Source organism: Schistocerca piceifrons, chromosome 1 (assembly GCF_021461385.2).
Source record: "Schistocerca piceifrons isolate TAMUIC-IGC-003096 chromosome 1, iqSchPice1.1, whole genome shotgun sequence".
NCBI lineage: Eukaryota > Metazoa > Arthropoda > Insecta > Orthoptera > Acrididae > Schistocerca > Schistocerca piceifrons.
This window is the reverse complement of record NC_060138.1, coordinates 999,056,699-999,084,227: the sequence shown is the minus strand read 5'-3', so window position 1 is coordinate 999,084,227 and position 27,529 is coordinate 999,056,699. Positions and strand designations below refer to the sequence as shown.

Sequence of the window (27,529 nt, the reverse complement as noted above, 5' to 3'; positions counted from 1 at the left end):
TTCTTTAGGTAGCCAACTGGCAGTGCCTAATACGCTGCGGCCCAGTTGTGTGACGTCACAACTGGTTTTGAAAATCTTTGTTAATTATCATTTTTAAATTTTATTTTGTTTTATTGTGGTCCTACAGTCAAATATGCAAAACTTACTTTGAGATATTTAATAATTTTCGTTTGGTTTAGTACTTGTGCAAGTTGATCCTGGTGTGCAGTACCAGGCTAACAGGTACGGCATACAAGTTAACGGCAACTGCATGTCTGGCGGCATGCGGATTGTGTTAAGAGAAATGTGGGTCCAGTTATTTGTCAACTCCGCAGAACCCTCTGACGGTCAGTGGTTATTTCCGAAGAACTATGAAAATACTTGTTTCACTCGAATATCCATGCTCTCTGGAAATATCATCGCCTGCTATGACCTACAGCAGTTTGAGGCAATTACCAACTTCGAGTTTACATGGAACAGTAGCAACCCGCAATTCCCAGAGAACAGAAACCATGAGCGAATATTATAATGCCCACAGAAAAATAGCTGAAACTCATCTACTGATGGTTGTTTCCATAGTCGCATGACTTCGTTGTGATCACTGAAAGAAGTTAGATAGCACGAAATGAAAATACACATTTCCGTAAACAGATCACATGCAACTTCCTGGCAGATTAAAACTGTCTGCGGATCGAGACTCGAACTCGGGACCTTCTCCTTTCGCGAGCAAGTGCTCTACCAACTTTCTTTATCTCATTTTGTTCTATATTGTTCGTTGAATTTGTTGGCGGCGGACGTCCGATCACACCCATTTAGGTTCTTCGTTGATCCGTTCACTCAATTTTTTGTTACAGAGGGTAGCTAACTAGCTAACACTCTGACCGAACAAGCTGAGCTACCGTGCCGGCATCAGGAGCAACTATTATAATGGCCAACCAACTGAGCTACCCAAGCACGACTCACTACCCGCCCTCACAACTTCAATTCTGCCAGTATCTCGTCTCGTACTTCCCAAACTTGGTAGGGCACTTGCCCGCGAAAGGCATGGGTCCCGACTTCGAGTCTCAATCCGCCACACAGTTTTAATCTGGCAGGAAGTTTCATATCAGCGCACACTCCGCTGCCGAGTAGAGATCTCATTCTGGAGATCGCATGCAGTCTGACATAACTGCAACAAAAAAATAGCTTATACCCACCCACTGACGGCTATTTCCGTAGTCATACGAATTTCTTAAGGTCCATTTATGTAGTTAGATTGCATGAAACAGAGGTGCACACTTCGATAAACAGATGCCGCACATTTTATGTTATTTTTATGAACTATATAATATCTTATAGATGGTCCGGCCATCTGCTCTGTTCATTTATACGTGGTCAGAGCTCAGATGATGCGAAAGCATAATACGCGCTTCAGTGAACAGAAGCCGCCAAGCACTATTGGCAGTTATAAAAATAGCCGTAGTAACAGATGAGTGGCTATTACAGTCACTGCTGCTTCTCAGTAACCGTTTGTTAATCATTTATTTTTTGCCTCCTTTAGTAAGAGAAATTGTGAAGGGAGTCTCGGCCGGTCGGCTGTGCTAAGCGCGTGGCCGCACGCGCCATGTACCTTAAACGGCTATGTTGTATATTCTGACTTGTGAATATTAACTTAAACTAAACTCCTACCGAACAGGCCACGAAGGCCCAAAGGTACTGACCGGCCGCCGTGTCATCCTCAGCCTACAGGCGTCACTGGATGCGGATATGGAGGGGCGTGTGTGGTCAGCACACAGCTCTCCCGGCCGTATGTCAGTTTACGAGACCGGAGCCGCTACTTCTCAATCAAGAAGCTGCTCACTTTGCCTTACAAGGGCACCCCGTTCGCCAACAGCGCTCGGCAGACCGGATGGTCACCCATCCAAGTGCTAGCCCAGCCCGACAGCGCTAAACGTCGGTGATCTGACGAGAACCGGTATTACCACTGCGGCAAGGCCGTTGGCGAATATTATTAACGTAATGAGAATAAATTGACACTTCCGCCTCCGAACGCTAAAATATTCAGTTACTTTCGCTACATTCGCTAGGATACTGCTTGAAATGGACTTGAATTCACTGACAGTTGCAATTCATGACAAGTTTGACACCGACCGTTGTATATGAACAAAGTAAGAGCATATGGACTATCAGATGTGATTGGATTGAAGAGTTCCTAGATAACAGAACGCAGCATGTCATTCTTAATGGAGAGAAGTCATCCGAAGTAAGAGTGATTTCAGTTGTGCCGCAAGGGACTCTCATAGGACCGTTGCTATTCACAATATACATAAATGACCTTGTGGATGACATCATAAGTTCACTGAGGCTTTTTGCAGATGATGCTGCGGTGTATCGAGAGGTTGTAACAATGGAAAATTGTACTGAAATGCAGGAGGATCTGCAGCGAATTGACACATGGTGCAGGGAATGGCAATTGAATCTCAATGTAGACAAGTACAATGTGCTGCGAATACATAGAAAGATAGATCCCTTATCATTTAGCTACAAAATGGCAGGTCAGCAACTGGAAGCAGTTAATTCCATAAATTATATGGGAGTTCGCATTAGGAGTAATAGAAAATGGAATGATCATATAAAGTTGATCGTCGGTAAAGCAGATGCCAGTCTGAGATTCATTTGAAGAATCCTAAGGAAATGCAATCCGAAAACAAAGGAAGTAGGTTACAGTACGCTTGTTCGCCCACTGCTTGAATACTGCTCAGCAGTGTGGGATCCGTACCAGATAGGGTTGATAGAAGAGATATAGAAGACCCAACGGAGAGCAGCGCGCTTCGTTACAGGATCATTTAGTAATCGCGAAAGCGTTACGGAGATGATGGACAAACTCCAGTGGAAGACTCTGCAGGAGAGACGCTCAGTAGCTTGGTATGGGCTTTTGTTAAAGTTTCGAGAACATACCTTCACCGAAGAGTCAAGCAGTATATTGCTCCCTCCTACGTATATCTCGCGAAGAGACCATGAGGATAAAATCAGAGAGATTAGAGCCCACACAGAAGCATACCGACAATCCTTCTTTCCACGAACAATACGAGACTGGAATAGAAGGGAGAACCGATAGAGGTACTCAGGTGGCTTGCGGAGTATGGATGTAGATGTAGATGTAGACCGTCATTGCGAGGGCGTGACACTCGTCCCCGACTCCTGTCGGTTAGTATCTTGTTATGACCAGTATTCTTACGTCCAGTTACGCGACTGCGAGTGGCACAACATTCGTTGTAGGCACATCGGACAGTCCCCTTTGATACATCAACACAGGATACGGTGTGGTTACCGGCACGCCCAAACGCTTTGCCGTCACGTCTCCATGACGGCTCGTCTTATTGTATTAATTCCCAGCAACCGCCTGGCACACACACACACACACACACACACACACACACACACATACACACCACTTCACTGCCATGATTTACGGCAGCGGCTAACCGTCTCGTGAAGCCCTGAGACCAGTTCTGGGCCACCCACAGTACTCTAAAACAACCAGCGTGTTGCTTTAAAGGGAAGACTAATAGTTTGTACGGTGATCATATCTGCGTCCGAGATGAAAGATCAAAACGCTGTCAGAGTACACTGTCTTCAATCTTCCATGAGCTGAGTAGTTTTTAAGCCAAACATTCATCATCGGCAAATTACATTTCAAGGTGAATTGTAGAGCAGAAGCAAAGCCGCCAAAGAATGCAGATAACCGCCGCCTTATCATAGCGTTATGGATTTCTGCCCACCTTTGGGAAATGATGATAAAGGCAGACGAGCGCTTGTGGCTTACCATTTCACGTGATCACTTCGCCCTCCCCTCATTGTTTTTTTTTGTGTAGAAAGCGATTTCGGATTAATTACAGCTGTTCTCTCTCTGAATGCACTGCAAGGATCAAGAATTCTTCCTGGTTCAAGTTAGTGTCGAACAAAGTAATATTAGCTGACATTCTTTTCATTCCATCATCACCATCGTCTTTTCTCCCACAATATAGAGCAACGATACAGTGCCAGAGAACTAGTCTTATTTACTTCGTAATGCAATAGCCACAGAATATTTACTACAAATGTGGCGTGAAGGTCGTTTACCGGACATCGAGTCTTTCTAGGAAACAAATATCAGAGACCGATCTAGCTAAGTGTTTTCCTTCCGATGGGCGTAACTTTGGACTGGGAGCGTGCTTCATTAACATAAGAAATCAAAACTCCGCTTTTCCACAGTCGGAATCACGCCCCTGCGAATGAAGACGACCTGGCCACCCTGCATATGAAGTAATTCCAGAAAAAACTGTCGTCTTTCACGACGTAGACTTAAGTTCATTGAACTATAAAAGGTTGTCGAAATCCATCAGTTTTTAATATCTAAATATGACTTTTTTTATAAATTTTTAGAGTCCTGCCAAAAGGGAGTGACACTGCAATGAAAAATAAAAATTTCTCTAAAGAAAGAAATTGATAGCAAAATCTCTTTCCCTGAATGAGAAATTAATTAATAATCAGCATTTAGAATTTTATTCCGCATATAGTGAGAACTTAGTGTTATGACACCACCTTCGGTGTAGAAACTTACAGTGCACCGTAAACCATTTTTCTGAATCCTTACTGGTGGACTACGTATTGATATTCTGAGTCAGCAGCTCAATGTTTTACGTAAATTACGCGTTAGCTGAAATTCCGTGCACTTACCTGTCACTGAATTGCTTTTATAATAGAAAAAGACAGAGATAGTTACTGTGCCGTCACCTTTTCTGGCCGTGTGGTGTATCAGGACAGGAGATACAGTATCCCATCCCTCAAAGCATTACATTCACTCTCCATGATAGTAAACAGCAAAATGTGGGATACCCACAGTATCGCAGAAGATAATTCCTGAGAAGGCTCTAGTGGGAACAGTGTTAATCCAATAATATACAAATTTGTGGAAGTGCAATTCAAAGAGGATACTAGTGATCTGTTGTTTATGATTTAAATAATGAAAACTGCCCAAGTTACTTATTTTTTTAGGCTTAGCACAACGCGTTTCGAGAATTTTGCTGCAAGAAAGGCAGAAAATCAAACAGAATAAACCATAATAAATCAACCGTAACAAAAGAGTGTAAGCGTTACAAAAATGCAGCCTACGACTTCTTACTCCAGAGATTATAACAATGGAATCTCGTCTGGAATAACAGTTTCAAGAAATAGTAGTAGGTGTAAGAAATTTAAAAACATTGTCATAGTTACTTGTGCAAAGAAGACAACTTCAGTGGAGAACGATTTAGGTCCCATCGTTCGGGACCTAAACCCTGTATTTGCGGAGAGAGCACGTTGAGTATAATAGCTATTTTCTATGTAAATTATGAATTACGATGACACATGTTTGTAAACACAAGACGATTCTGCGCCATACCGGTTCTTAGGCATGAGTAAATATCCAAAGAAATTCTGCTTTACATTGTAGTAAATATGAAAGGAATCGAAAAAATGCTACAATAAGTATCTTTTGTTCGTCCTGATACATCAAGAACAGATGTCCACTCACTTGTTAAGACCTGTTACTGCTTTGTAAGTACGTCGCAAGTAAATTGCAATGATCGATATTCTTTTGTGCAGACCCTGTTCAAACACATTCTAAAATTATTAAATCGATCAGGAAGTGCTATCTAAATCACCGTGATTACTGCTTATGAAGGTTGACCTCGATGGCAGTCAGTTAAGATATTGTAAGAAAAATGTCCTGAGCGGTTCTGAAACAAAGAAGAAGAAGAAACTGCGGTGCACACAGAATTTCACGCCTTCTTCCTGTTGTGGACGAATCACTCATGATCAATGGCATGGGAATTCTGAAGTTAGTAGAAAGCATACACTGAAGATACAGAACGTGCACGCAGAAAAATGAAACCTTCCAAAAATAGTCTCACGTTTTCAGCTTCCTTAGTACGAAATGCCGAAACCTCAGATGGACGCTTGGTTGGAAAACTGCTCAAGAAAGTGTAGGTGGGAGAGCGAATGAGCTATTTTTTTTTAATTTTTTTAAATTTCTTTTTTGAGAACTGAAACGTCGGGAGCAATATGAACTGGGTAAAGGTATACCTGTCACGGCTTATTCTACTGAAATTCATAAAGTTGTATTTCATACCCTTACATCACCTCCCACATCCAGGCACCACACACTGCCATAAAAAGTAGTGTCGTAATTTTCTAGCACTGTTAGCTTGGTCAAATAAATTGTTGATAGACTAAGTTCTTGATATAGCCACCCACTGGTATAGTAATCTTCCGCGGTGGCTTACGGGGTAAATTCTGAGAGGAAACTGAGATCTGTTTTTCATTCTGTCCTGTGGCCTTGCAGCTCCTTCATCGTCCAGCATGCCGAGACACAGAGTTTATGTGGCTGGCAAGTAAGCACAGAAAAATGATGAACCTAGTTTGTTTTTATTATGTTTCCTAACGTTTTTTAGCCGTATAAATCTTAACCATATGATCAGTTTTTCAGTGTTGCTCAACTTGAGAAAGATCATCTCCCATTGTGTAAGGGGGAAAATCAATTTTCACTGACGCTTTCTACAGACTAAGGTGTCTTCCGTTCATATCTCGTGGTATAAATAGGACATATCCTGATGAAATATGTCTTTTGTGTACCTTATTTGTTCCTGCTTATTGAACATGTGGTCTAAATTCTAGGCCTACAGGCTACGTTTAACTGAGCTTTGCTCGTGTGTAAACTTTACGCTGGAAATGAAGTATTAAATTGCTCCGGTAGTCCTATTCTCACATGTATGCAGGGTGTTTCAGAAGTGGTGGTCAATATGAATGATCATTAGAAACAAAAAGTCAAGTAAACATGAGGTCTAAAACGCATACCTTAAGAGCTATGAGAAATTCTCGATCTTCGATACTGTGAAACAAATCTCTTCTACTGCAAGCTCTTTGCTTTCCATATTTTGGAAGTGGTAATATTGACCAAAACAAGAAAAAAATGTCCAGTAAACATGTGCTAGAAAATGCATACCTTAAAAGTTTAGAGCAATGGTTCATTAGAAGAGTTGTGTTTCAAAATAGCGAAGACGAACAAGTGCTCATGGTTCTTAAGTTATGCGTTTTAGGGCAAATGTTTACTGTTTGCAAAAAAAAATATTTAAATGAAGGTTTAGCATCACAATTCTTTAAAAATGTTATAACCAAAGTGCCGAAATGAAGTGCAAAAATTTGAATTGGAGATAAATGTCAATCACTACGTCATGTCAGACATTTTAATTGGTGCCTAGAGAGTCGTGAAGAGAAGGGAAAAGAATCAAGTTTCGTGCACGTGAAGAAAAGTTTCTGCACCATTATCAAATACTTAGTGAGCTTCAGAAATATTGAATGGTAACTTTAACTGAAGCAAAAGATTCTAAAAATGTGCAGGAGCCAGAGGAGTAGGAACTGAGGGACTTGTAATACGGTGCTATGAAATGGTAAATATAAATTAAGGAAACAAATGAAGTAGAAAATGAAGACTACATACAATGAGTAGACGGGGGAAGTAGTCCATGAAAAGCCACACAAAAATAAGGGACAGGTACTGAACCATCCATTCGGGTGACAGTAGAGGAGTAAAAGTTACAGGAGTACTCTTGGGTAATAACATGTAAAACATAATGTCATTGACGACAGGTGAAGCAAAGATAACATGATAGACATATGATGGAAAGAGACAGATTTAATCATTTGAATAGTTACTGTAGCTTCTACACAGAACTTGTTACTCTAATCGCACAGTTGGTCTGGAGCTTGATATTTTATACGGAACGTAACTTCCCGTGAGTGGGAACGTGTGGAGTCTCCTACTCTATGAGTAGAGGTTGCCTGATGATCCACAGCCTGGTATACTTCTTTCAGTTTATGAACTATGGGCTGTCTTTCTTAGTACGCACAAAAGGATCTGTCAAAGGAAAAGTTTAGATCACTTATTTTTTTAAAAATATTCTAGTTTACTATTTTCTCTTCATACAATCATCATGTACAGTGAGACTGAATTAAAACGCTCAAATTGTTAACCTAGGAAAAAACTGAGTAAAGGTTTATTATTTTCAGAAAAACATCGTTAATTAAATTTTGAATCTAAAAGACAGTCACTTACAGAATCATATTGAACCTGGCAGAAAAAAAAACATCTCTCGCAACTTAAAAGTAATATATTTCTCAAAAATAAAATATATAGAAAGAATTGGAAAACACCTTGAAAACGATACTCGTGTTTGTCACACAAGTATGTACATGTGTGCACATGCTCACGAGTGTGCACGGATGCCTGCAGATAATCACGTGTCCAAACACACACACTTAGAGAGACTAAGATGAAGAGGAGAGGCTTGGGAAGAATAGAAAGGGTAAAGGGTTTCGGTGGGGAGTTATATACAAGCAGTTACGTGACTAGTTTTTGATCGTTTCCTGAATATAGAAAATAAAGAAAATATTGCAAAGTGCAGCATTTGACAGAATATTAATATTGAAAGATATCCATTGCCAGCCCCGCAGCGTGTCGTGCAGCATCTAAATAAGTTGTACGACATTGACGTGAATAACGAGTTCCCGATTCCAAGTTTGGGAGGAGCAGTAAACGAATAGGTCGATTCGTTTCACAGCTGTCAGTCTTTGTATCCTCACAGCAGTTCCTGTGCAGGAGTAACTGCTGCTAGCGCACCGAAGACTCAAGAGTCTTTCTTCTCCTGAAGATGTTCCTTCTCCTCATCAGTGACAATAGTAGTAGCCTTTGAACTGGCGCCGTCGGCAAGATCCTCGAGCGCTTTGGTGTCGGCGTTGTCGAAATCTATGGCGAGGCCGACGAAGATGTCCTTGAAGACGAATCCGTCAAGGTTCTTGGCGAGGTAGTAGAGGAAGAGCCAGTCGGAGTAGTAGCACTTCCGGGTGACGGTGATCATCTCGTACGGCTCCAGTTGCTGGGGCGTGGCCAGCTTGAAGATGCGCCGGTTGAAGGCGTTGCTGCGCGAGTGGAAGACAAACGTGAAGAGACGCCAGAGGAGACCCAGCGCCGTGGCCACGGACAGGATGACGAACCAGAACCACAGGCACACGTAGATTTTCTCGTTGATGATGTTGAGCGCCATCACGCACAGCGCGTCGTGCTTTTGCAGGCTGCCCGACGGACCGTATTTGTGGAAGGTGCACTTCGTCACCTGCAATCACAAAGCGAGACTAGCATTAAACACAGCTAACGTTCTGTTGGTCTGACCTTTACTGATTGTACTTTGCTATGTTCGTATTTTAAACATAAGCAAATGAAAATACACTGCCGTTTGTGAGAAGTGCAACACCGAGAAGGAATTACCCGAATAGCGCCACACTAGTGTTGAGTTTGTATCTATTCTTGGGCGCCATGACCGACCTCATTTGGACTCTTCTGTCAAGAGAGTTAATTTGGAGCTGGAACGGCTGCTTATGTCGGGTTCAGGGTCACAAATTGGTGTGGTTCCTGTAGATTCTCTCAGTAGGTGGGATTATACTAGGCATGGCCTTCACCTCAAGGAAGGGGAAGAGTAAATTGGCTGGGGAAATAGCAGGAAAGTTAAAGGGGGGAGGCACTGTCGTGAGTGGTAAAATATCAGTAGTTATAGGGCTCAGAAAAGACCCTTTTTTAGGGTAGGGAGGACAGAAAGAAAGCAAATTTTAAGAGAGGTTAAAACTGAGACAAACCATCAGTTTCAGAAGGAAGCCAAAAAACATAATTCTAGCTTATTACATCAGCATAAACAGCTATTGGTTAAGAAATTTTCGACAGTCAGCAGATATTTTAACTCTACCCAATTTTAACGCCGTCAATGTGAAATGTCAGCTATCTTTATTGCATCAAAATATTTGAGGACTGAGAAAGTTAATGAATTAACTATCTGCATAGATGAATTAGAGTCTTCATACCCAGCTGACATAATCTGCCTCTCTGAACATCATGTGACCACTGGTATAGAACTTTTAAGTGTTACGGGGTTTAGGTTAGCATCTCACTTTTGTAGATCAGAAATGGAGAAAGAAGGAGTTGCCACATTCATGAGGAACTGTCATAAATTTGAGAACATCGACATTCATAAATTTTGCCTAGAACAGCATATGGAAGCATGTGCAACAGAAGTAGAATTTCACAAAAAATCCTTCATAATATTAAGTGTATATCGAGCACCTGCATGTAACTCTAATCTGTTTGTAAACCGCCTTGAAACTGTACTGGCCCATTTAACAACCAAACACAAAGAAATAGCTCAAATGGTTCAAATGGCTCTGAGCACTATGGGACTTAACATCTTAGGTCATCAGTCCCCTAGAACTTAGAACTACTTAAACCTAACTAACCTAAGAACATCACACACATCCATGCCCGAGGCAGGATTCGAACCTGCGACCGTAGCAGTCCCGCGGTTCCGGACTGCAGCGCCTAGAACCGCACGGCCACCGCGGCTGGCAAAGGTATAGTGGTTGCTGCTGATTTCAATGTAGATTTCCTTAAAGACTTTCCCAATAAGAACTTATTTGAGTTAGTAACACTATCATTCAATTTTTAATTCCCATTGTAAAGTTCCACACTAGGCTAGACAATTGCTCACAAACAGCCATTGATAATATCTTTATACAAAAGTCCAATTATCAAAATTATATTACAAAACCAATAGCCAATGGCCTCTCAGACCATGACATGCAGTTCCTTTTGTTAAATGTTAATACTGAACAGGATATAAAATCTGTTAAATCTGAGCTCAAGAGGGTAGTCAATAAGCCAAAAATTGATTATTTTAGGACACTCCTCAGAGACATTCACTGGACTAATGTTTACAGTGCTTATGGCATGAATGAAACATATAACACTTTTGCTAATAAAGTGCTTACCTTATTCGAACACTGTTTTCCCCCAAAACTTACCAAGGTTAGAGCAAAGTCTACTAAGAAGCCATGGATTACTCAAGGAATAGGGGTACCTTGTAAAACAAAAAGAAAGCTGTATCTGTCAATCTGAAACAGTTCCGATGTTGATGCTATAGCAAATTACAAGAAATACTGCAAAATATTAAAGACTGTACTACGAACGTCAAAGCAAATATATTACAAGGAGAACATGGTCATATCAGATAACAAAATAAAGACAATATGGGATATAGTGAAGGAGGAGACCGCTAGAACCAGACATGAAAAGGAACAAATAGCATGAAGAGTAAATGATACATTGGTGACAGATGTGTATAGTGTTGCAGAACTTTTTAACAAATATTTTATAACTGTTACTGAAAAGGTGGGGTTGACAGGTTTGGTAGATGCTGCTATGGAATACCTCAGACCAGATATTTCAAGTAACTTCCATAATATGAATTTGACCTCACTACCCCAGCAGAAATAATGTCCATCATAAAATCTTTAAAATCAAAAACATCTAGTGGGTATCAACAACCAAGTTAATTGAAGAATGTGATTCTGAGCTAAGTACCATATTAAGCTATCTGTGTAACCAGTCGTTTATCAGTGGAATATTTCCTGAATGGTTGAAATACGCTGAAGTTAAGCCACTGTTCAAGAAGGGAGATAAAGAAATTGCATCAAATTTCCGTCCAATTTCACTGTTGCCAGCATTCTCAAAAATTTTCGAAAAAGTAATGTACAGTCGGCTTTATAACCATCTTATCTCAAATAACATACTGTCAAAGTCACAGTTTGGATTTCTAAAGGGTTCTGATATTGAGAAGGCTATCTACACTTACAGTGAAAATGTGCTTAATTCATTAGACAAAAAATTGCAGGCAACTGGTATATTTTGTGATCTGTCAAAGACATTTGACTGTGTAAATCACAATATCCTTTTAAGTAAATTAAAATATTATAGTGTAACAGGAAATGCTGCAAAATGGTTCAAATCTTATATCTCTGGCAGGAAACAAAGGGTGTTATTAAAAAAGAGACATGTATCAAGGTATCAGGCATCATCATACTGGGAAATAATTACATGTGGGGTCCCAAAAGGTTCCATTTTGGCCCCTTAGTTTTTCTTGTGTATATCAGTGACCTTTCATCAGTAACATTACCAGAAGCCAAGTTCGTTTTGTTTGCCAATGATACAAACATTTCAATAAATAGCAAATCAAGTGTAGTCCTAGAAAGATCAGCTAATAAAATATTTGTGGACATTAATCACTGATTCCTAGCCAATATTTTGTCATTAAACTTTGAAAAAACGCACTACATGCAGTTCAGAACTTGTAAGGGGTGTCCCACGAGTATATGTCTAACATACCATGACAAGAAGATAGAAGAAGTGGCCAGTGTTAAATTCTTGGGAATACAGCTTGATAATAAATTCAACTGGGAAAAGCAAACCACAGAACTGCTGAAGCTTCTTAACAAATCTCTATTTGCAATGCGAATTGTGTCAGACATAGGGGATATAAAAATGAAAAAGCTGGCATACCATGCTTACTTCCATTCAGTAATGTCACAAGGGATTATGTTTGGGGTAATTCATCGAGCCAAGCAAAAGTTTTCCGGGCACAACAACGTGTAGTAAGAGTTATATGCGGTGTGAACTCAAGAACATCCTGCAGAAGCTTGTTTAGGGATCTAGGGATACTAACTACTGGTTCCCAATATATTTACTCCTTGATGAAATTTGTCATTAAAAATGTATCACTTTTTCAAACCAACAGCTCAGTTCATGGAATCAATACTAGAAATAAGAACAATCTTCACAAGGATTTAAAGTCACTTGGTCTTGTACAAAAAAAGTGTGCATTATTCAGGAACACACATTTTCAATAACTTGCCAGCAGCCATAAAAAGCTTAACAACCAATGAAATAATAAAATTCAGTTTAAGAGAAGCCTAAAAGATTTATTGGTGGCAAACTCCTTCTACTCCAATTATGAATTGCTCAGTAAAATCAACTGATTTGTATATATATATAACTTCTGCACAATTTCAGTGCAGTAAAGTGTTCATTGTAAATAAGTATCATAGTAGTTGTATTACAGGTTTATTACCTTATAAATAAATAAATAGACTTTTTTATTTTAAATTCACTGTATTAGTATTTGAAAAATGACCCTTTCACATAGTGTTCATTAAAAAATGACGATCATTCCACTTGGGATCTGTGGAATGGTACATTAGCTTATTTGTTTTAATTGTAAATATTTGTCATGTATTGTTGTTTTTCTGACATGTTCTTCATCCTGGAGGACCTCCTCACTACGGATCAATTGGAATGAAAGTAAATCTAATCTAATCTAATCTTGGTGGAAGTGGCAACGGGTGTGCCATCAATACGTAATACGTTTTGAAGCGAGATGGAGTACACGTAGGCCAAGAAGAGCCCTCTCGCGTCGGTCCGACAGGATCGGTATTGCGCCTAGTGTAGTCAGTGCAGAGCTGTCGCTCAAGATGGAAACAATACAGTGAGTGCCAGTATGCGTCGTCGACGTCAAAGGGAGCCATATGGGGGGCATGTGAGCGAGTTCGAACGGGGCAGAATGATCGATCTCCGGGAAGCATGGTTGTCATACCGTGACATTTCGGTTCGCACAGGGGATTCTGCTACGACAGTGATGCGTTGTGGAAGCAGTGGATAGAGGAAGATCATACGCGTCGACGAACGGGAATTGGACCACGGAACATGACCACAGTACGCGATGAGCGTGTTGTCTGGTTGGCCATTACGGTCCGTACAGCGTCATCCATAGTGTTTGCTCGTCGCTGGAGCACTGCAACAGGTGTGACCTTGTCTGCATCGGATGTTCTTCGCCGTCTGCTGCAGGTTGAACTGGTTGTACGCATACCATTACGTCGGCTTCCAGAAACCAGAAAGCACAAGCTCCTCCGACTCCAATGGGCACGTGAACACAGTCACTGGGGTGCTGAGTGGCAACATGTAATCTTTTCGGATGAGTCCCGCTTCAACATGTCCTACAGAGATAGCCGCATACGTGTCCGGCGGTACCGTAGTGAGTGCATCCTGGAGGGCTGCATTGTGGAGCAGCATAGCGGACAAACACCAGGTGTGATGCTTTGGGGCGCCATTGGTTACAACAAACGATCTCGTCTCGTACGTATTGCGGGCACTTTGAACAGCAACCGGTACCTAACGGAGGTTGCGGTGCCTCAGGTACTCCCCCTGCTTCAGGCATCTCGTCGGGCCACATTTCAATAGGACAATGCCCGGCCACATATTGAGAGGAATGTACAGGCATTCTTCGAAGTGTGACGGTTACCATTGCTTCCCTAGCCTGCACGTTCGCCAGACATGTCGCCCGTCGAACATGTCTGGGATATGGTTGGTCGGCACCTGGTGCGTCACGGTCCGCCAGTAACTGGTGTCACGGATTTGTGGGCTCGGATACAAACTGCGTGGAGGGAAATCCCTCAGGAACGGATTCAGAACCTTATTGATTCAATGCCACGGCGTATAGCAGCTCTAACTGCAGCGCATGGTGGCAACACGACATATTGAATAGTAGTGCTCAAAGAACATGTACAGATTTGAAAACGTAATCATTTGTTATTTGTTGTGTACCTAACCTGTGGTATTAAATTAATTGAATTCATGCGTTTTCTTCTTGGTGTTTCATTTTCCACAAACGGTAGTGTAACTTGCTGATACTTGTATCAAGCATACTGCTCGTAAATTACTGTCCTCAGTTGTACTGAAATGAATCTCATGCCTATAAGAAAAAATTTAAACACATGTAATTTAAACCCCAAACTGCCTTGAACTCACGAGGAGAACACGGCATGTGGCATAACCCCATTTCCCAGAAACTTCGCTCAGTGGAAGAGGGGTCAAAATAAGCGAAAATGTGTCACATATTATCCGTAGACTCAACCGTTTTGAGAATACGACAGTCAAATTAGTAGAGTTACTTTGCGTGTTTTTTAGCATTTGTTAAGTTCAGCTGAAGTGGTTGCATAGCAGCTAGCGTTGCGGACTGCCTCGTGTTCGAAACCAGATTATTGTTTTTATCTTACCTTTTTCCTTTTCCATTTATCTACCCTTATACGGTTACTACACGACTGTTCCTCATCAAGTTAGGGGATACAAGGGCGTTGTGTTAAATGTAAAATTACAATTGAGAGTCATAATTAGTTACCTACATTTATTATATTGAATATATGTGCTTGATCCATCGCTGTATATTTGCTTTGAGATCTAATTAGGGACTGATGTTTTTCCCTTACTGATTCCCTCAAGAGGACAAAACCAGCTGGGCAGCTAAGAACCGACTGAATACGGGACACTCCTTGCAGGCTGGAGGAATAAACAGGTGTACTTGCTGGCTGACCAAACCCCACATCTCGAGAACAAGCACGTAACACCATCAGTATTACTGACGAGTTACTAAACAGGAATTTCATTGAAAACAATCCTACACGAATATTTCTTGTCGAGTTAGGGGTTACAAGGGCATTCTATTATCTGTGTTATAATAGTTTTATTAATTGTAAGACTAAGCTGGGATTCACAATAAGTTACATATATTTATTATACATGTGTGTGATCCATTGCTGTCTATTAGCTCTGAGAGCTAATTCGAGACTGACGTGTTTCTCTTAGTGATTCCTTCAAGAGAACAAAACTACCTGGGCAGTTAGAATCGATTGAATACGAGACCCTCCTCGCAGGTTGCAGGAATAAACAGGTGTACCTGCTGGCCGACCAAAACCCATTTCTCGGGATCAAGCACGGAACACCACCAATACTACTGGCAAAATAAAAAAGAAGAATTTCACTGAAAAAAATGCAATTTTTTTCATTCCTTTATTGTTTTACACATTTGTGTACAGTCTTCCACCGACAAGCCTAGACACATTAAAAAAGAATTTGAAAAATGAACGAAAAGCAATAATCTGGTTTCGAGCACGCTGAACTAATTGCGTGCTAAAAGGCATGTAAAGTACCTCGAAAACTTTCACTTTCGTTTTCTCTGAAACGGTCGCCTATCTACTGCTAAGGAGAGACATGTGTTCACTTATTTCGAGCGCTTTTTCACTGAGCGACGCTTCTGGTAAATAGGGTTACGAAACTTACGTGCTCTCTGACAGCATTGACAGAATGCACCGAAATTCTTTGAAATAAATTGATTTTAAGATGAATTTACTGCCAGAATTATGCCCTGCAACTGCTGGTTTTTCTTATTAGAACTGTGACTGTGTGCAACGGACATAACCTTTGCTCTGTCTGTCCTGCATCTCGTAGACTAGTACAGTGTCAACCTTACCCCTTCCACTGCAAGTTTGTTTGTGTAATGTTGACAGTTCAGTCCGTTACCAAAAACCGAGATTGTGACCATGAGGAAGATAAGTAATGGGATGCACTTCGGTTAAAGGAACCGCTAAACGATGTAATATAAATCAATTTATATTGTAAATCATATTATAAAAGGCAAAGAGGTATCCAATTATGTACAGTTTGACTGTACATATCTCCAAACACTAAAGACGTACGATACGTGACATTGAGTTAGTGAAATTGCAATCGTTACAAAATCACACATTAACTGTAGTAACGAAAGGCACTGAACACACACAGAGAAAGTGCATAAGAGGCTATCAAGGAAGAATATGGGGAGCCAGAACTCATGCCGGCTACCAACTGGCTGTTACAACGTTAGGATTCAAGTACGCGACCCACGAAAACCAACTAATCGAAACTCAGCTACCGTAATACGCCCAGGACGAGGCTTTTAACTGGGGATTGAAACAAATTAGAGGGAGGAGCAAAGAACACTGCCTGTTAAAAAACTGAAGCTCCCGGAACGGCAGAACGGTTGAGAGCGTATGTGATATTATTGCAATGATTACAAAATCGAATCAAATTTTGAGTAACTCACCAGTATGGACCCGCTTGTCATTATACGGTTGCGCCGCCTCTGTCCTGTGGCCTGGATGCACGCACTGATTCTGATTGTATCCCCTCCTGAGGCAAACTGGCCTCCAACGTTTCCAGATGATCCCTGATGTTCTGGGCAGTGGAACTAGAAGAAGCTGACGTCCGAGCCGGTGTGAGGTTACAGCTGAGCAATCGACATACCCATGTGGATATCAGAATGACGTGTATCGTGCGACCTCACCAATAAACAGGTCGTTCCCCATAGGATCACGTGAATTTGATTACACGTGTCGAACAATGGACAACTTAGTGAATTAAATAGGAGTTGCCCTAACGTACATGAAACGTGGGTGCTGTAACTCGCAAGAATGATAACGGTAGGGAATTGATCTAAATATTAAATGAAACAATGGACACTATGAAAACCTATTTATTACAAATTACCGTAGACTTCAAGTTACACACAAGGTGCAAAAAAAAAAAAAAAAAATTGTTTCGTTCATGGAGTACCAATGCAGGTTGCAATGCAATTAAAATATCAACACTTTGTTTTTTTCATAAAATTTTATTGATTTATCTTCAATGTTTGTGTAGATAGTGGGCTGGTTTAATAGATCTCTTATGTGTTTGTTTGGGATATCTCTGCACCTGAGATGGTGTGGAAGGATTTCTTCTGGAGACGTTAGAGGTTTACGGAATGGTATGTTATGCCGAAGACCACACTTCCGAGCCATACAAGATGACTGCTGCCAGAGGAGCAACTTGGATTCCATGGTCAATCCTTCACCCTTTAAGAGAGGATACAAACGACACAAGGGAGCACAACCTTTATTCGTAGTTTCTGTAATTTATTTCCGCCATGTGAGGAGTTTGTCTATTTCGAGGCCCCGGTATGCCATTGAGTCAAGCCAAGGCTGGTCCCGTCCTTCGATCGTAAGTAGCTAGTTACGAAGATTAAGTTTTGTAGTTAAGTGTATGGCCTGGCATTTAGTGGGATTAATTTTCACCTTCCACATATAACACCATTGCGTGATCTGGTCTAGGTGTTGTCGCAGTTTACGTTGAATGAATAAAAGGGTGCTTGTACTCTTCTATATCACTGTATCATCGGCATGTAAGGCTATTTTACCAGCGACGTCGTTGGGTATGTCGTTGGTGTAGATGGTGTACAGGACAGGACCTAAGCCTGAACCTTACGGTTCTCCTGCCGCAGGCGGACGTGACTGGCTGGATCGCGTTCCATTTCTTACCAAAAACTTGTAAGAGGTTCACCACCCTGCTGGAGCAAACGTTATCTCGATGTATTGCTGATTTGCTAGAACGACAATAAACAGGAGCTTCCTGTGCATAAAATATCTTTGCCCCTGTTAAAACAGAGCTGCAATAGAATCGCAGGTCGGAGCAGTCTCTGCGGCATTTGCAGTCGCTCGTTGCTACAGTGTAAGTGTAGTCTGTCTCTGGTTCAGCGCAGTTTGTAGTTAGTAGCTGTTAAAGTCACAGTGCAGAACAAATTGTAAAATTTTATTATATGGAACTGAGTAATAATTGTGATCAGCCGCAGAGCTAAATGACACCATGGAATGAGATGATGATGATAAATGAATAATTGTTAATATCATGAAAAATCAACAGAGTAATTAAGTCAACGATCTATTTTAAGCTAAATTTTATTATTGACATGCGTGTAGCAAAGTAACTTGTCTGAGATGTTAATATGAATTTGTTTCAATATTTTCTTTTGTGATTCGTCAGCACCAGTCGACCCATATTTATAATATATTCAATTTTCCTGTGTAACGGATTGTAGATCTTTATCAATAACGTAAATAATTTTCAGAATATAATTGTTTTTACCAGTCAACTATGAAAGTATAATTTTCCCTTAAGTCACTGCCAGTCCCTAACCAGTCATTTATCTAAATTAAAATATTCCAGAATTTTTGTCAGGTTATAGTTATGTGTTCTTTAGCAATCAGACGACCAGCTGTGCAGCTGTGTCACTAAGTAAAGTCAGTTTTTCTCGTAATTCAGATCTCAGACAAATGTTATCCGGTATTAGAAGATAGGACAGCATTGCACTAAGCTGTGCCATGTACGAGCAGATATATAGACATAGTTATCTGGCGACACCATCACGAGGTAAGAATTTTCAGTTTATTTCTCACGGACAGATTCAGATTGATTTCACAGGGCCATGACGTATGCTTCTTATGCCAAAATTTATCAGTTTTTCATGAGTTAAGATTTATCAGTTTTCATACTCAGAATTTAATTATCCAAATTTAATTACTTTTATTTTTTATTTGCTGTTAGGAAAGGTCACACACATACATATATTTTTTTATTTATACGGGAAGGTTACACATGGTTTTTTGACTGGTAAAAACAATTATATTCTGAAAATTCTTTACGTTATTGATAAAGATCTACAATCGATTACACAGGAAAATTGAATATATTACAAATCTGGGTGAACCCCTTACAAACTGATGTCTCTTAAGAAAAGAATCGAAGATTCAGTTTAAATGATCTGTGCAGCGTAATTGATCAAGTTTGTAAATAAGGCCATCATGCCAGACGCGGTCAAACTCTTTCTCAATGTCAAGGAATACTGTTACTGTTGATTCTCTCTTTGCTCTGGCCAAATAGGTGTGCGCAGCCATGCGTAGGTATTGCAGGATGGTGGAGTGCTCAGGACGGAAGCCAAACTGCTCAGGCATGAGAATATTGTTTTCGGTTAGGAATTTGCTGAGGGGGTCAGAATTTTGCTGAGGCCGGTTAATAAGAAGATCTGTCTGTAGCTTTCTGGAAGGAGCCGATATCTTGGTATCCCCTGTTCTAAACTGTCAATCGCCATCATATCTCAGAATATGGGACTCTTGCAGGGCTCATCTCTTTTGAATTCTGCACGTCGTTTCGCTATTAGGTTGCGCGTAAAAGTCGCAATGCGCCCATGACCCTGTTAAAACAGTCTTTTAGTACTCAGCAGCCTCCCGTCACGTAGGATGGCAAACACTATTGACGTCTGAGGAAGCACAAACGCTATCTGTCCGGGTGGCGTCTGCTCACACCCAGTGCACTGGTCCTAGAAGCTTCCCACTGGTGTCTCCCTCGGCGGTGGAGGCACGTGCACTTTGAAAAGGAACTGTAGCCCCTTAGGAATAATGCCTTGACATTGGCCCGTCCATCTCTGCTCTGCGAGGCTTCTTCGCTCAACATGCATTCTATAGGACTCTCAACTACCCATTTAAGCACTCCTCCAGAAGAAATTAATACAGAAATTTTGTGGGTATACACTGCTGGCCACCGTAAATGCAACACCAAGAAAGACAAGAGGTAGCACAACAAAATTTATTTTGTAGATAACATGTTGACCAAGTATCAAATGATTACGTTTACAGACGTCTGTGACATATGGTTCCTGCCAGAATCAGTAGCCAGAGTAGCCGCCATTGTTGGAGATCACCGCTGCCACACGTCTCGGCATTGAGTCAAAGAGACGTTGGATGTGTTCCTGGGGTACAGCAGCCCAAGCAGCTTCCACACGTTGCCAAAGATCATCTGGTGTGGCAGCTGGGGATGTAATCTGGGTCACTCGTTGAGCAACCATGGACCACATGTTTTCTATCGGCGAAAGATCCGGAAAGCGAGCCGGCCAGGGAAGCAATTCAATCTGGTTATTGACGAAGAACCTTTGGACAATGCGTGCCACGTGTGGTCGCGCATTATCCTGTTGAAATATGGCTGTGGCCGAGCCCTGAAGGTAAGGAAGGACAACTGGCTCCAGCACCTCGGATATGTAGCGCCGGCTATTTAAAGTACCGGCAATGCGTACTAGAGGCGTGCGAGAGTAATATCCAATACCGCCCCATACCATAATACCCGGTGCAAGACCAGTGTGGCGGTGCATAATGCAGCTGTGCAGCATCCTCTCTCCACGGTGTCTCCACACTCGAATCTGACCATCGTGGTGCTGCAGACAGAAGCGTGCCTCGTCAGTAAAGACAACGTCATTCCATTCTGCCGTCCACATCCGTTTGTCATCACACCATTGGCGACGGAGACGTCTGTGGTTCTGTGTCAATGGTAGACGAAGCGATGGACGTCTTGCGGACAGACCACTCTGCTGTAAACGGCGTCGAATGGTACGCGCAGACACTGGACGATGCGTTACAGACGCAATGTGCTGTGCTATGGTTCGGGATGTCACTGAGCGATCCGTCACTGCCATGCGCACAATTTGCCTATCAGCACGTGCAGTGGTGCACCGATGTGAATGCGATCGACCACGTCGGTCCGTCGTACCCTCCTGCATCCAACGGTCACATATCCGCATTACAGTTGTTTGGTTTCGTCCAACACGACTAGCGATTTCTCTGTATGATAATCCACAATCTCGGTAAGCCACTATCCTTCCTCTGTCGAACTCGGATACTTGATCAAAAGATGTTCGCTGTTGTCTACGAGGCATAACTGATCGTCTTTGAAACAACCACAAGGTAAACACACGTGCCGAACGTACACTCGTCGAAATCGCCAAGCCTTAAATGGCGCTATGAGGTGGCGCCACAGGCGCGCGTGATGTGCGTCTGCGCTGAAATTCTAATCAGTTGCATATCTCATCGCTGCAAACCCATGGTGTAAATTTCACTTGATTCGGATGCTTCCTTCAGGGTGTTGCATTTGCGGTGGCCAGCAGTGTATATGACAGTCAGTGACGCTAACTGTATCAATACTTCTACTTCCATTTTTTGATGGGAATAGGTTTAGAAGAGATGGGTTTATCAATTTTTTGAGTTTTACTATGATATGCGGCACTTTTGATGAAAAACGGTCGCCTATCACTGGTCCCTATCAGGGACAGATCTGAGGAACTGCCGGCCGCGGTGGTCTCGCGGTTAAGGCGCTCAGTCCGGAACCGCGCGACTGCTATGGTCGCAGGTTCGAATCCTGCCTCGAGGATGGATGTGTGTGATGTCCTTAGGTTAGTTAGGTTTAAGTAGTTCTAAGTTCTAGGGGACTGATGACCACAGAAGTTAAGTCCCATAGTGCTCAGAGCCATTTGAACCATTTCTGAGGAACTTGATGGTCATGGGAGTTGCTCAGCGTCACGCTGATAGTTCATGGACACGTGCAGATAAGCAACGTTTTATTAAAAAATGCATCATAATATTATCACATGAATGGTAACACGTGAGGAAGCAGGATGTCTGTGATGTACCGCTGTGCCGTCAGAGTTTCCTCTATCACTATCAGCAGTGATGTGAAGTCAAGTCCGATTGCTCCCTACACCGAGACGTCAGGAGTAACACCACTGTGCTTCTCCAAAACAGTGGAAGAACGGAATCTCTTCCCAGATTGTCGCCATAGTCGTTGCAGATAGTCATTTGGGCTAGTGCAGAACACAACGTGACGCCATTTGCCAGCAGCAGTTCATCCTTCCTGATCACAGGACCACCCCAAACACAGCTATCTGCGTTGTGGTGTTAGCGAGCCAGTACATGGGACGGCAATTACGTACTTGGCTCCGATCAGTGGTGCAGTATGACACTGAATGTATCAGGTAGTCCGTAGCAAAATCAGATGAGAGGGGGTTACGATATGCTTGGTATTCAATACGGCGGTGCTCCCTCGCGGCGGCAAACACTGTCGACTGGAAACTTGACGATGATTATAGCTGCCCTAATGTTTCCATGCAGTCCAACGCTGGGGCACTGTCACATCCGAATGCTCCACAAATCTTGGCACCGCATGATTCGACCAGACGACCAAATGGAGACAAACAACGAGGCCCCTTTCAATCGCAGTCAGGTGCTGATAACGCTGTCTCGCACGAGTACGCAGCATCTCCATGTCCCTCACAGCGATCACTCAACATCTGACGCTGTTCATTCCCCCTATATCCCCTAGATGTCGTGATAACAATTCTAAATACGAACAAACTCTAATGCACCCTTGTGGCCGTTCTACCCGTCACACAGAACTGGCACTCTTTAACCATTTTCATATCCGTCGATGATGTGTATGCGTACGAAGCTACATTGAAGTCCAACGTTGTCTTCTAGGGATTCACTTTTTTTGTCAGGCAGTGACTAATAGTTTCACAACATAGCCCTGCATGCTTGCCATAAAGTTCTTTAACGACAAGTCTTTAGCAGTAATAGGTTTGTGTCGGTAGGAAACACTCTCTTCTCCTAAATAAGGAGTAGGCTGAAGGCCTTTCGAAAAGTGAACAAGAACTATGATTTTTGTTACCATCTCCACGGCTTGCAACACAGCCCATCTGGCGCAACCGAAACCAGTCTTCCGTCTCTCGTTCAGGAAACAAGTATGTCTGACTTTCCGGCAACGGATGTTCACATCAATGCCTGACCAACTTTCCAGAAGAAAATAAAGTAAGGCACGTGTGTCTCTAGCCCAGAGGCTTACCTGCTTCAAGTAGTCGCTAACACAGAGTATCTCTGCTTCGACAAAAAATTTCCTCTGCTGCAGGCTGACGTAGTAGTAGCAGCATGATAAGCTGGTGATGATCGTTTAATGTCGCTTACTCGTATGTATCCAGTTGAGCCAGTTTTCAACTGTTATCAGTATTTTCACTGCGTGTGGTACACACTTTAGAAAGTTACATACTGTGGTATGTCACAAGTTTATCTACGACTATAGCGGAGAAAGATTCTGTCCGACCCCACGTTGACGAAACTACTCCAAAATGCCTTTTCAGGCACTTTAGCGTGCTGTGCTACGTCGAGGAGACAGTGTAGGCAGGAAAATTAGTGCTACAATGTCATAGTGATACTTTCCTAAATGTTATTTGTAGTGACAGACTAACTTGTAGCTTAGCCCTAAGTCACCGTTAGATTGGAAGTTGACAATTTGGTTGTGAATCGGTGAAGAAAAAAAAATGTGAATGCGAAATAAGTGTTTTGGTAAAAGACTCATCTGTAGAATGCCCAGATCCTTCACGGACTTTCCCATATTTAAGGCACTTTTCAGGTTTATAAAATCTAAAATTCCAAGCTGTTTTAACATTATCCATTTTATGAAATAGAGTTACCAGTTTTGAAGTCGATGGTTATAACATTTAGCATGTAATAAACAAATATAAGTATTGTTATCCAGAGCTACTCGTTTCAGGACTCAAGCTCCCATTTTTGCCTCTACCCAACACAAGCAAGTACTGATTGCAATGAGCAACCCTATGTGTCTCTGGAATAGAGTGGAACAGTTGGCGACTCAGCAGTCACTTGGCGCCGTGTACTTTATGTTTATAAATGAAGCCAGTATACTGATAGACAGCTGGCATGGGAAACTGTAGAAAGGAGAACAACAAATAGCCTTCCATCAAAATTGGATAGTAACAGAAGAAAAGAAAGAAAAACATGTGAGAAAAAGATTGCGGAGGATGAATAAAACAGGAAGGGTATCGGAAGCAGAATGTATCAGGAGAATGTGTTCTTGAACAAGAGTTTTAATGGTATGAAATACTGATTTGGGACTGAGCAAGATGTTCTGAATGTCTGCATCAGAAGCACTGCAGGAAAGTGCAATATGGACTAAAGAAAAACAAGAAAAAAATAAATTGGGGTTATTAAAAATCTGTTTCCACAGAAGAATGTTACAAATTAAATGAGAAGATAGGGCACGGAATGGAGATGTGCTGGAAATAATAACAAGGCCAGCTTAGATTATAACCAGTAAACCACCGATTCTTTAGAGAATCGACCATCTATATGTGACATAGCTCTCCGTCATCAGGCCACTTGTGGCCCACCGGGACCATCCGACCGCCGTGTCATCCTCAACGAGGATGCGGACAGGAGGGGCGTGTGATCAGCACACCACTCTCCCGGTCGTTATGATGGCTTTCTTTGACCGGAGCCACTACTATTTGGTCGAGCAGCTCCTCAATTGGCATCACGAGGCTGAGTTCATTCCGAAAAATGGCAACAAGGCACGACAGCCTGGATGGTCACCCATCCAAGTGCCGGCCCCGCCCGACAGCGCTTAACTTCGGTGATCTGACGGGAACCGTTGTATCCACTGCGGCAAGGCCGTTGCCTATATGTGGCAGCTTGAAATTCATGATTTCAATTGAGATAATACGTTAAATATTTTGCATGAAACATATAAGCGAGAACATTTAGAAAAAGATTGAAATTACATTTGTTGGAAGTCCCTAAGTGCTCTCATTACCAAAGAATGGTTTAATATAGTCTGGGTGGTCTGAGCACCGTCTTCAGAAAACCTAGTTTCTCACGCGTGTCAGCGTTTATGATGTCATATCTCCAGAACTATGCGTCGTACAAGTACTTGACTTTGCAAGTAAATTCAGTTGTATAATGCATCCTGTGGGCAAAACATTCTGATAAAGAAGTAATCATTTAAAACGTCATGCCTGATGCTGCCTTATTACTGCATGTACAGGTCAAATTTAGCAAACGATGAACTTTTCTCCTTTCGTCATTTTGTGGACAGTGTAGGAGAAAAAATTAAGTGCGAAGTTTGTTGCGAGTCACTAAGTGCTCTCATCCTCAGTGAAATGAATCGGGAAACTAGATTTGGAGATGTATATGAAATTGTACGAGTTTTTGATTGTGCGCATATGTCCACAAATGTTGTGTATATACAGAGTGATTCACGAAGATATGCAAATATTTTAATATGTTATTCTACAAGTAAAACTAAAGAAAAATGTTCATATAAACATAGGTCCGCAATGGTTTGGTTACGGAATTATGGCTAGTAAAATATTTTGCCTGTAATTCAACAACTTCGCAAATATGAAGCCATCGCAAAACTACCAGCTTAAAGTGAAGCACGAGTTCCATTTACACTCCTGGAAATGGAAAAAAGAACACATTGACACAGGTGTGTCAGACCCACCATACTTGCTCCGGACACTGCGAGAGGGCTGTACAAGCAATGATCACACGCACGGCACAGCGGACACACCAGGAACCGCTGTGTTGGCCGTCGAATGGCGCTAGCTGCGCAGCATTTGTGCACCGCCGCCGTCAGTGTCAGCCAGTTTGCCGTGGCATACGGAGCTCCATCGCAGTCTTTAACACTGGTAGCATGCCGCGACAGCGTGGACGTGAACCGTATGTGCAGTTGACGGACTGTGAGCGAGGGCGTATAGTGGGCATGCGGGAGGCCGGGTGGACGTACCGCCGAATTGCTCAACACGTGGGGCGTGAGGTCTCCACAGTACATCGATGTTGTCGCCAGTGGTCGGCGGAAGGTGCACGTGCCCGTCGACCTGGGACCGGACCGCAGCGACGCACGGATGCACGCCAAGACCGTAGGATCCTACGCAGTGCCGTAGGGGACCGCACCGCCACTTCCCAGCAAATTAGGGACACTGTTGCTCCTGGGGTATCGGCGAGGACCATTCGCAACCGTCTCCATGAAGCTGGGCTACGGTCCCGCACACCGTTAGGCCGTCTTCCGCTCACGCCCCAACATCGTGCAGCCCGCCTCCAGTGGTGTCGCGACAGGCGTGAATGGAGGGACGAATGGAGACGTGTCGTCTTCAGCGATGAGAGTCGCATCTGCCTTGGTGCCAATGATGGTCGTATGCGTGTTTGGCGCCGTGCAGGTGAGCGCCACAATCAGGACTGCATACGACCGAGGCACACAGGGCCAACACCCGGCATCATGGTGTGGGGAGCGATCTCCTACACTGGCCGTACACCACTGGTGATCGTCGAGGGGACACTGAATAGTGCACGGTACATCCAAACCGTCATCGAACCCATCGTTCTACCATTCCTAGACCGGCAAGGGAACTTGCTGTTCCAACAGGACAATGCACGTCCGCATGTATCCCGTGCCACCCAACGTGCTCTAGAAGGTGTAAGTCAACTACCCTGGCCAGCAAGATCTCCGGATCTGTCCCCCATTGAGCATGTTTGGGACTGGATGAAGCGTCGTCTCACGCGGTCTGCACGTCCAGCACGAACGCTGGTCCAACTGCTGAGGCGCCAGGTGGAAATGGCATGGCAAGCCGTTCCACAGGACTACATCCAGCATCTCTACGATCGTCTCCATGGGAGAATAGCAGCCTGCATTGCTGCGAAAGGTGGATATACACTGTACTAGTGCCGACATTGTGCATGCTCTGTTGCCTGTGTCTATGTGCCTGTGGTTCTGTCAGTGTGATCATGTGATGTATCTGACCCCAGGAATGTGTCAATAAAGTTTCCCCTTCCTGGGACAATGAATTCACGGTGTTCTTATTTCAATTTCCAGGGGTGTATTTTGTTGTTATTGGTCTTTTGTTTACTTTCCATTAAGATTGTAGAACCTTTTATGTCACTGTTGGCAACCGCTTGTGAGTTATTTCAGTCGTTTCCTAACCTTGAAACGAGTTAGTTTTCTATACTGTTCAGTGAAAGAACATACACTATTTGGTCAAAAGTATACGGACACGTTGAAAGGTATGTGCTAAGGTCTGATCAGGGTAGCTCCAGAAAATAAAGTCGGTAGTTGCCAAACTTCAGCACGTAAATGAGAGAAGATATATAATGATTTCAAAATGGTTTTTGTTAGATAATGTTCAGAGCTAGGATTTGTATGCCCAAGGTTAGACACGGTAAGCATTTTGTAAAATTTTTTGTAACAGTTATCCGTGCTACAAAAATGTTGGAAATAGTGGGTTTTGTGTATGACTTAAAATTTTAACAATATATATATTAAGATCAA

General features: G+C 42.5%; 1 protein-coding gene and 1 pseudogene across 1 annotated transcript in view; both read right to left on the bottom strand.

Moving 5' to 3' along the window:
- Positions 1–1,843: 1,843 nt before the first annotated feature.
- Positions 1,844–1,961, bottom strand: LOC124723651 (annotated as a pseudogene).
- A 6,377-nt stretch (positions 1,962–8,338) lies between these two features.
- Positions 8,339–27,529, bottom strand: part of LOC124777088 (innexin inx7) — a 38,470-nt gene continuing 19,279 nt past the window's right edge. The window contains exon 3 of the mRNA XM_047252370.1: positions 8,339–9,149. Within this exon, the coding sequence (XP_047108326.1) occupies positions 8,664–9,149 (486 nt within the window). The 3' untranslated portion in view covers positions 8,339–8,663. The remainder of the gene's footprint in view (positions 9,150–27,529) is intronic.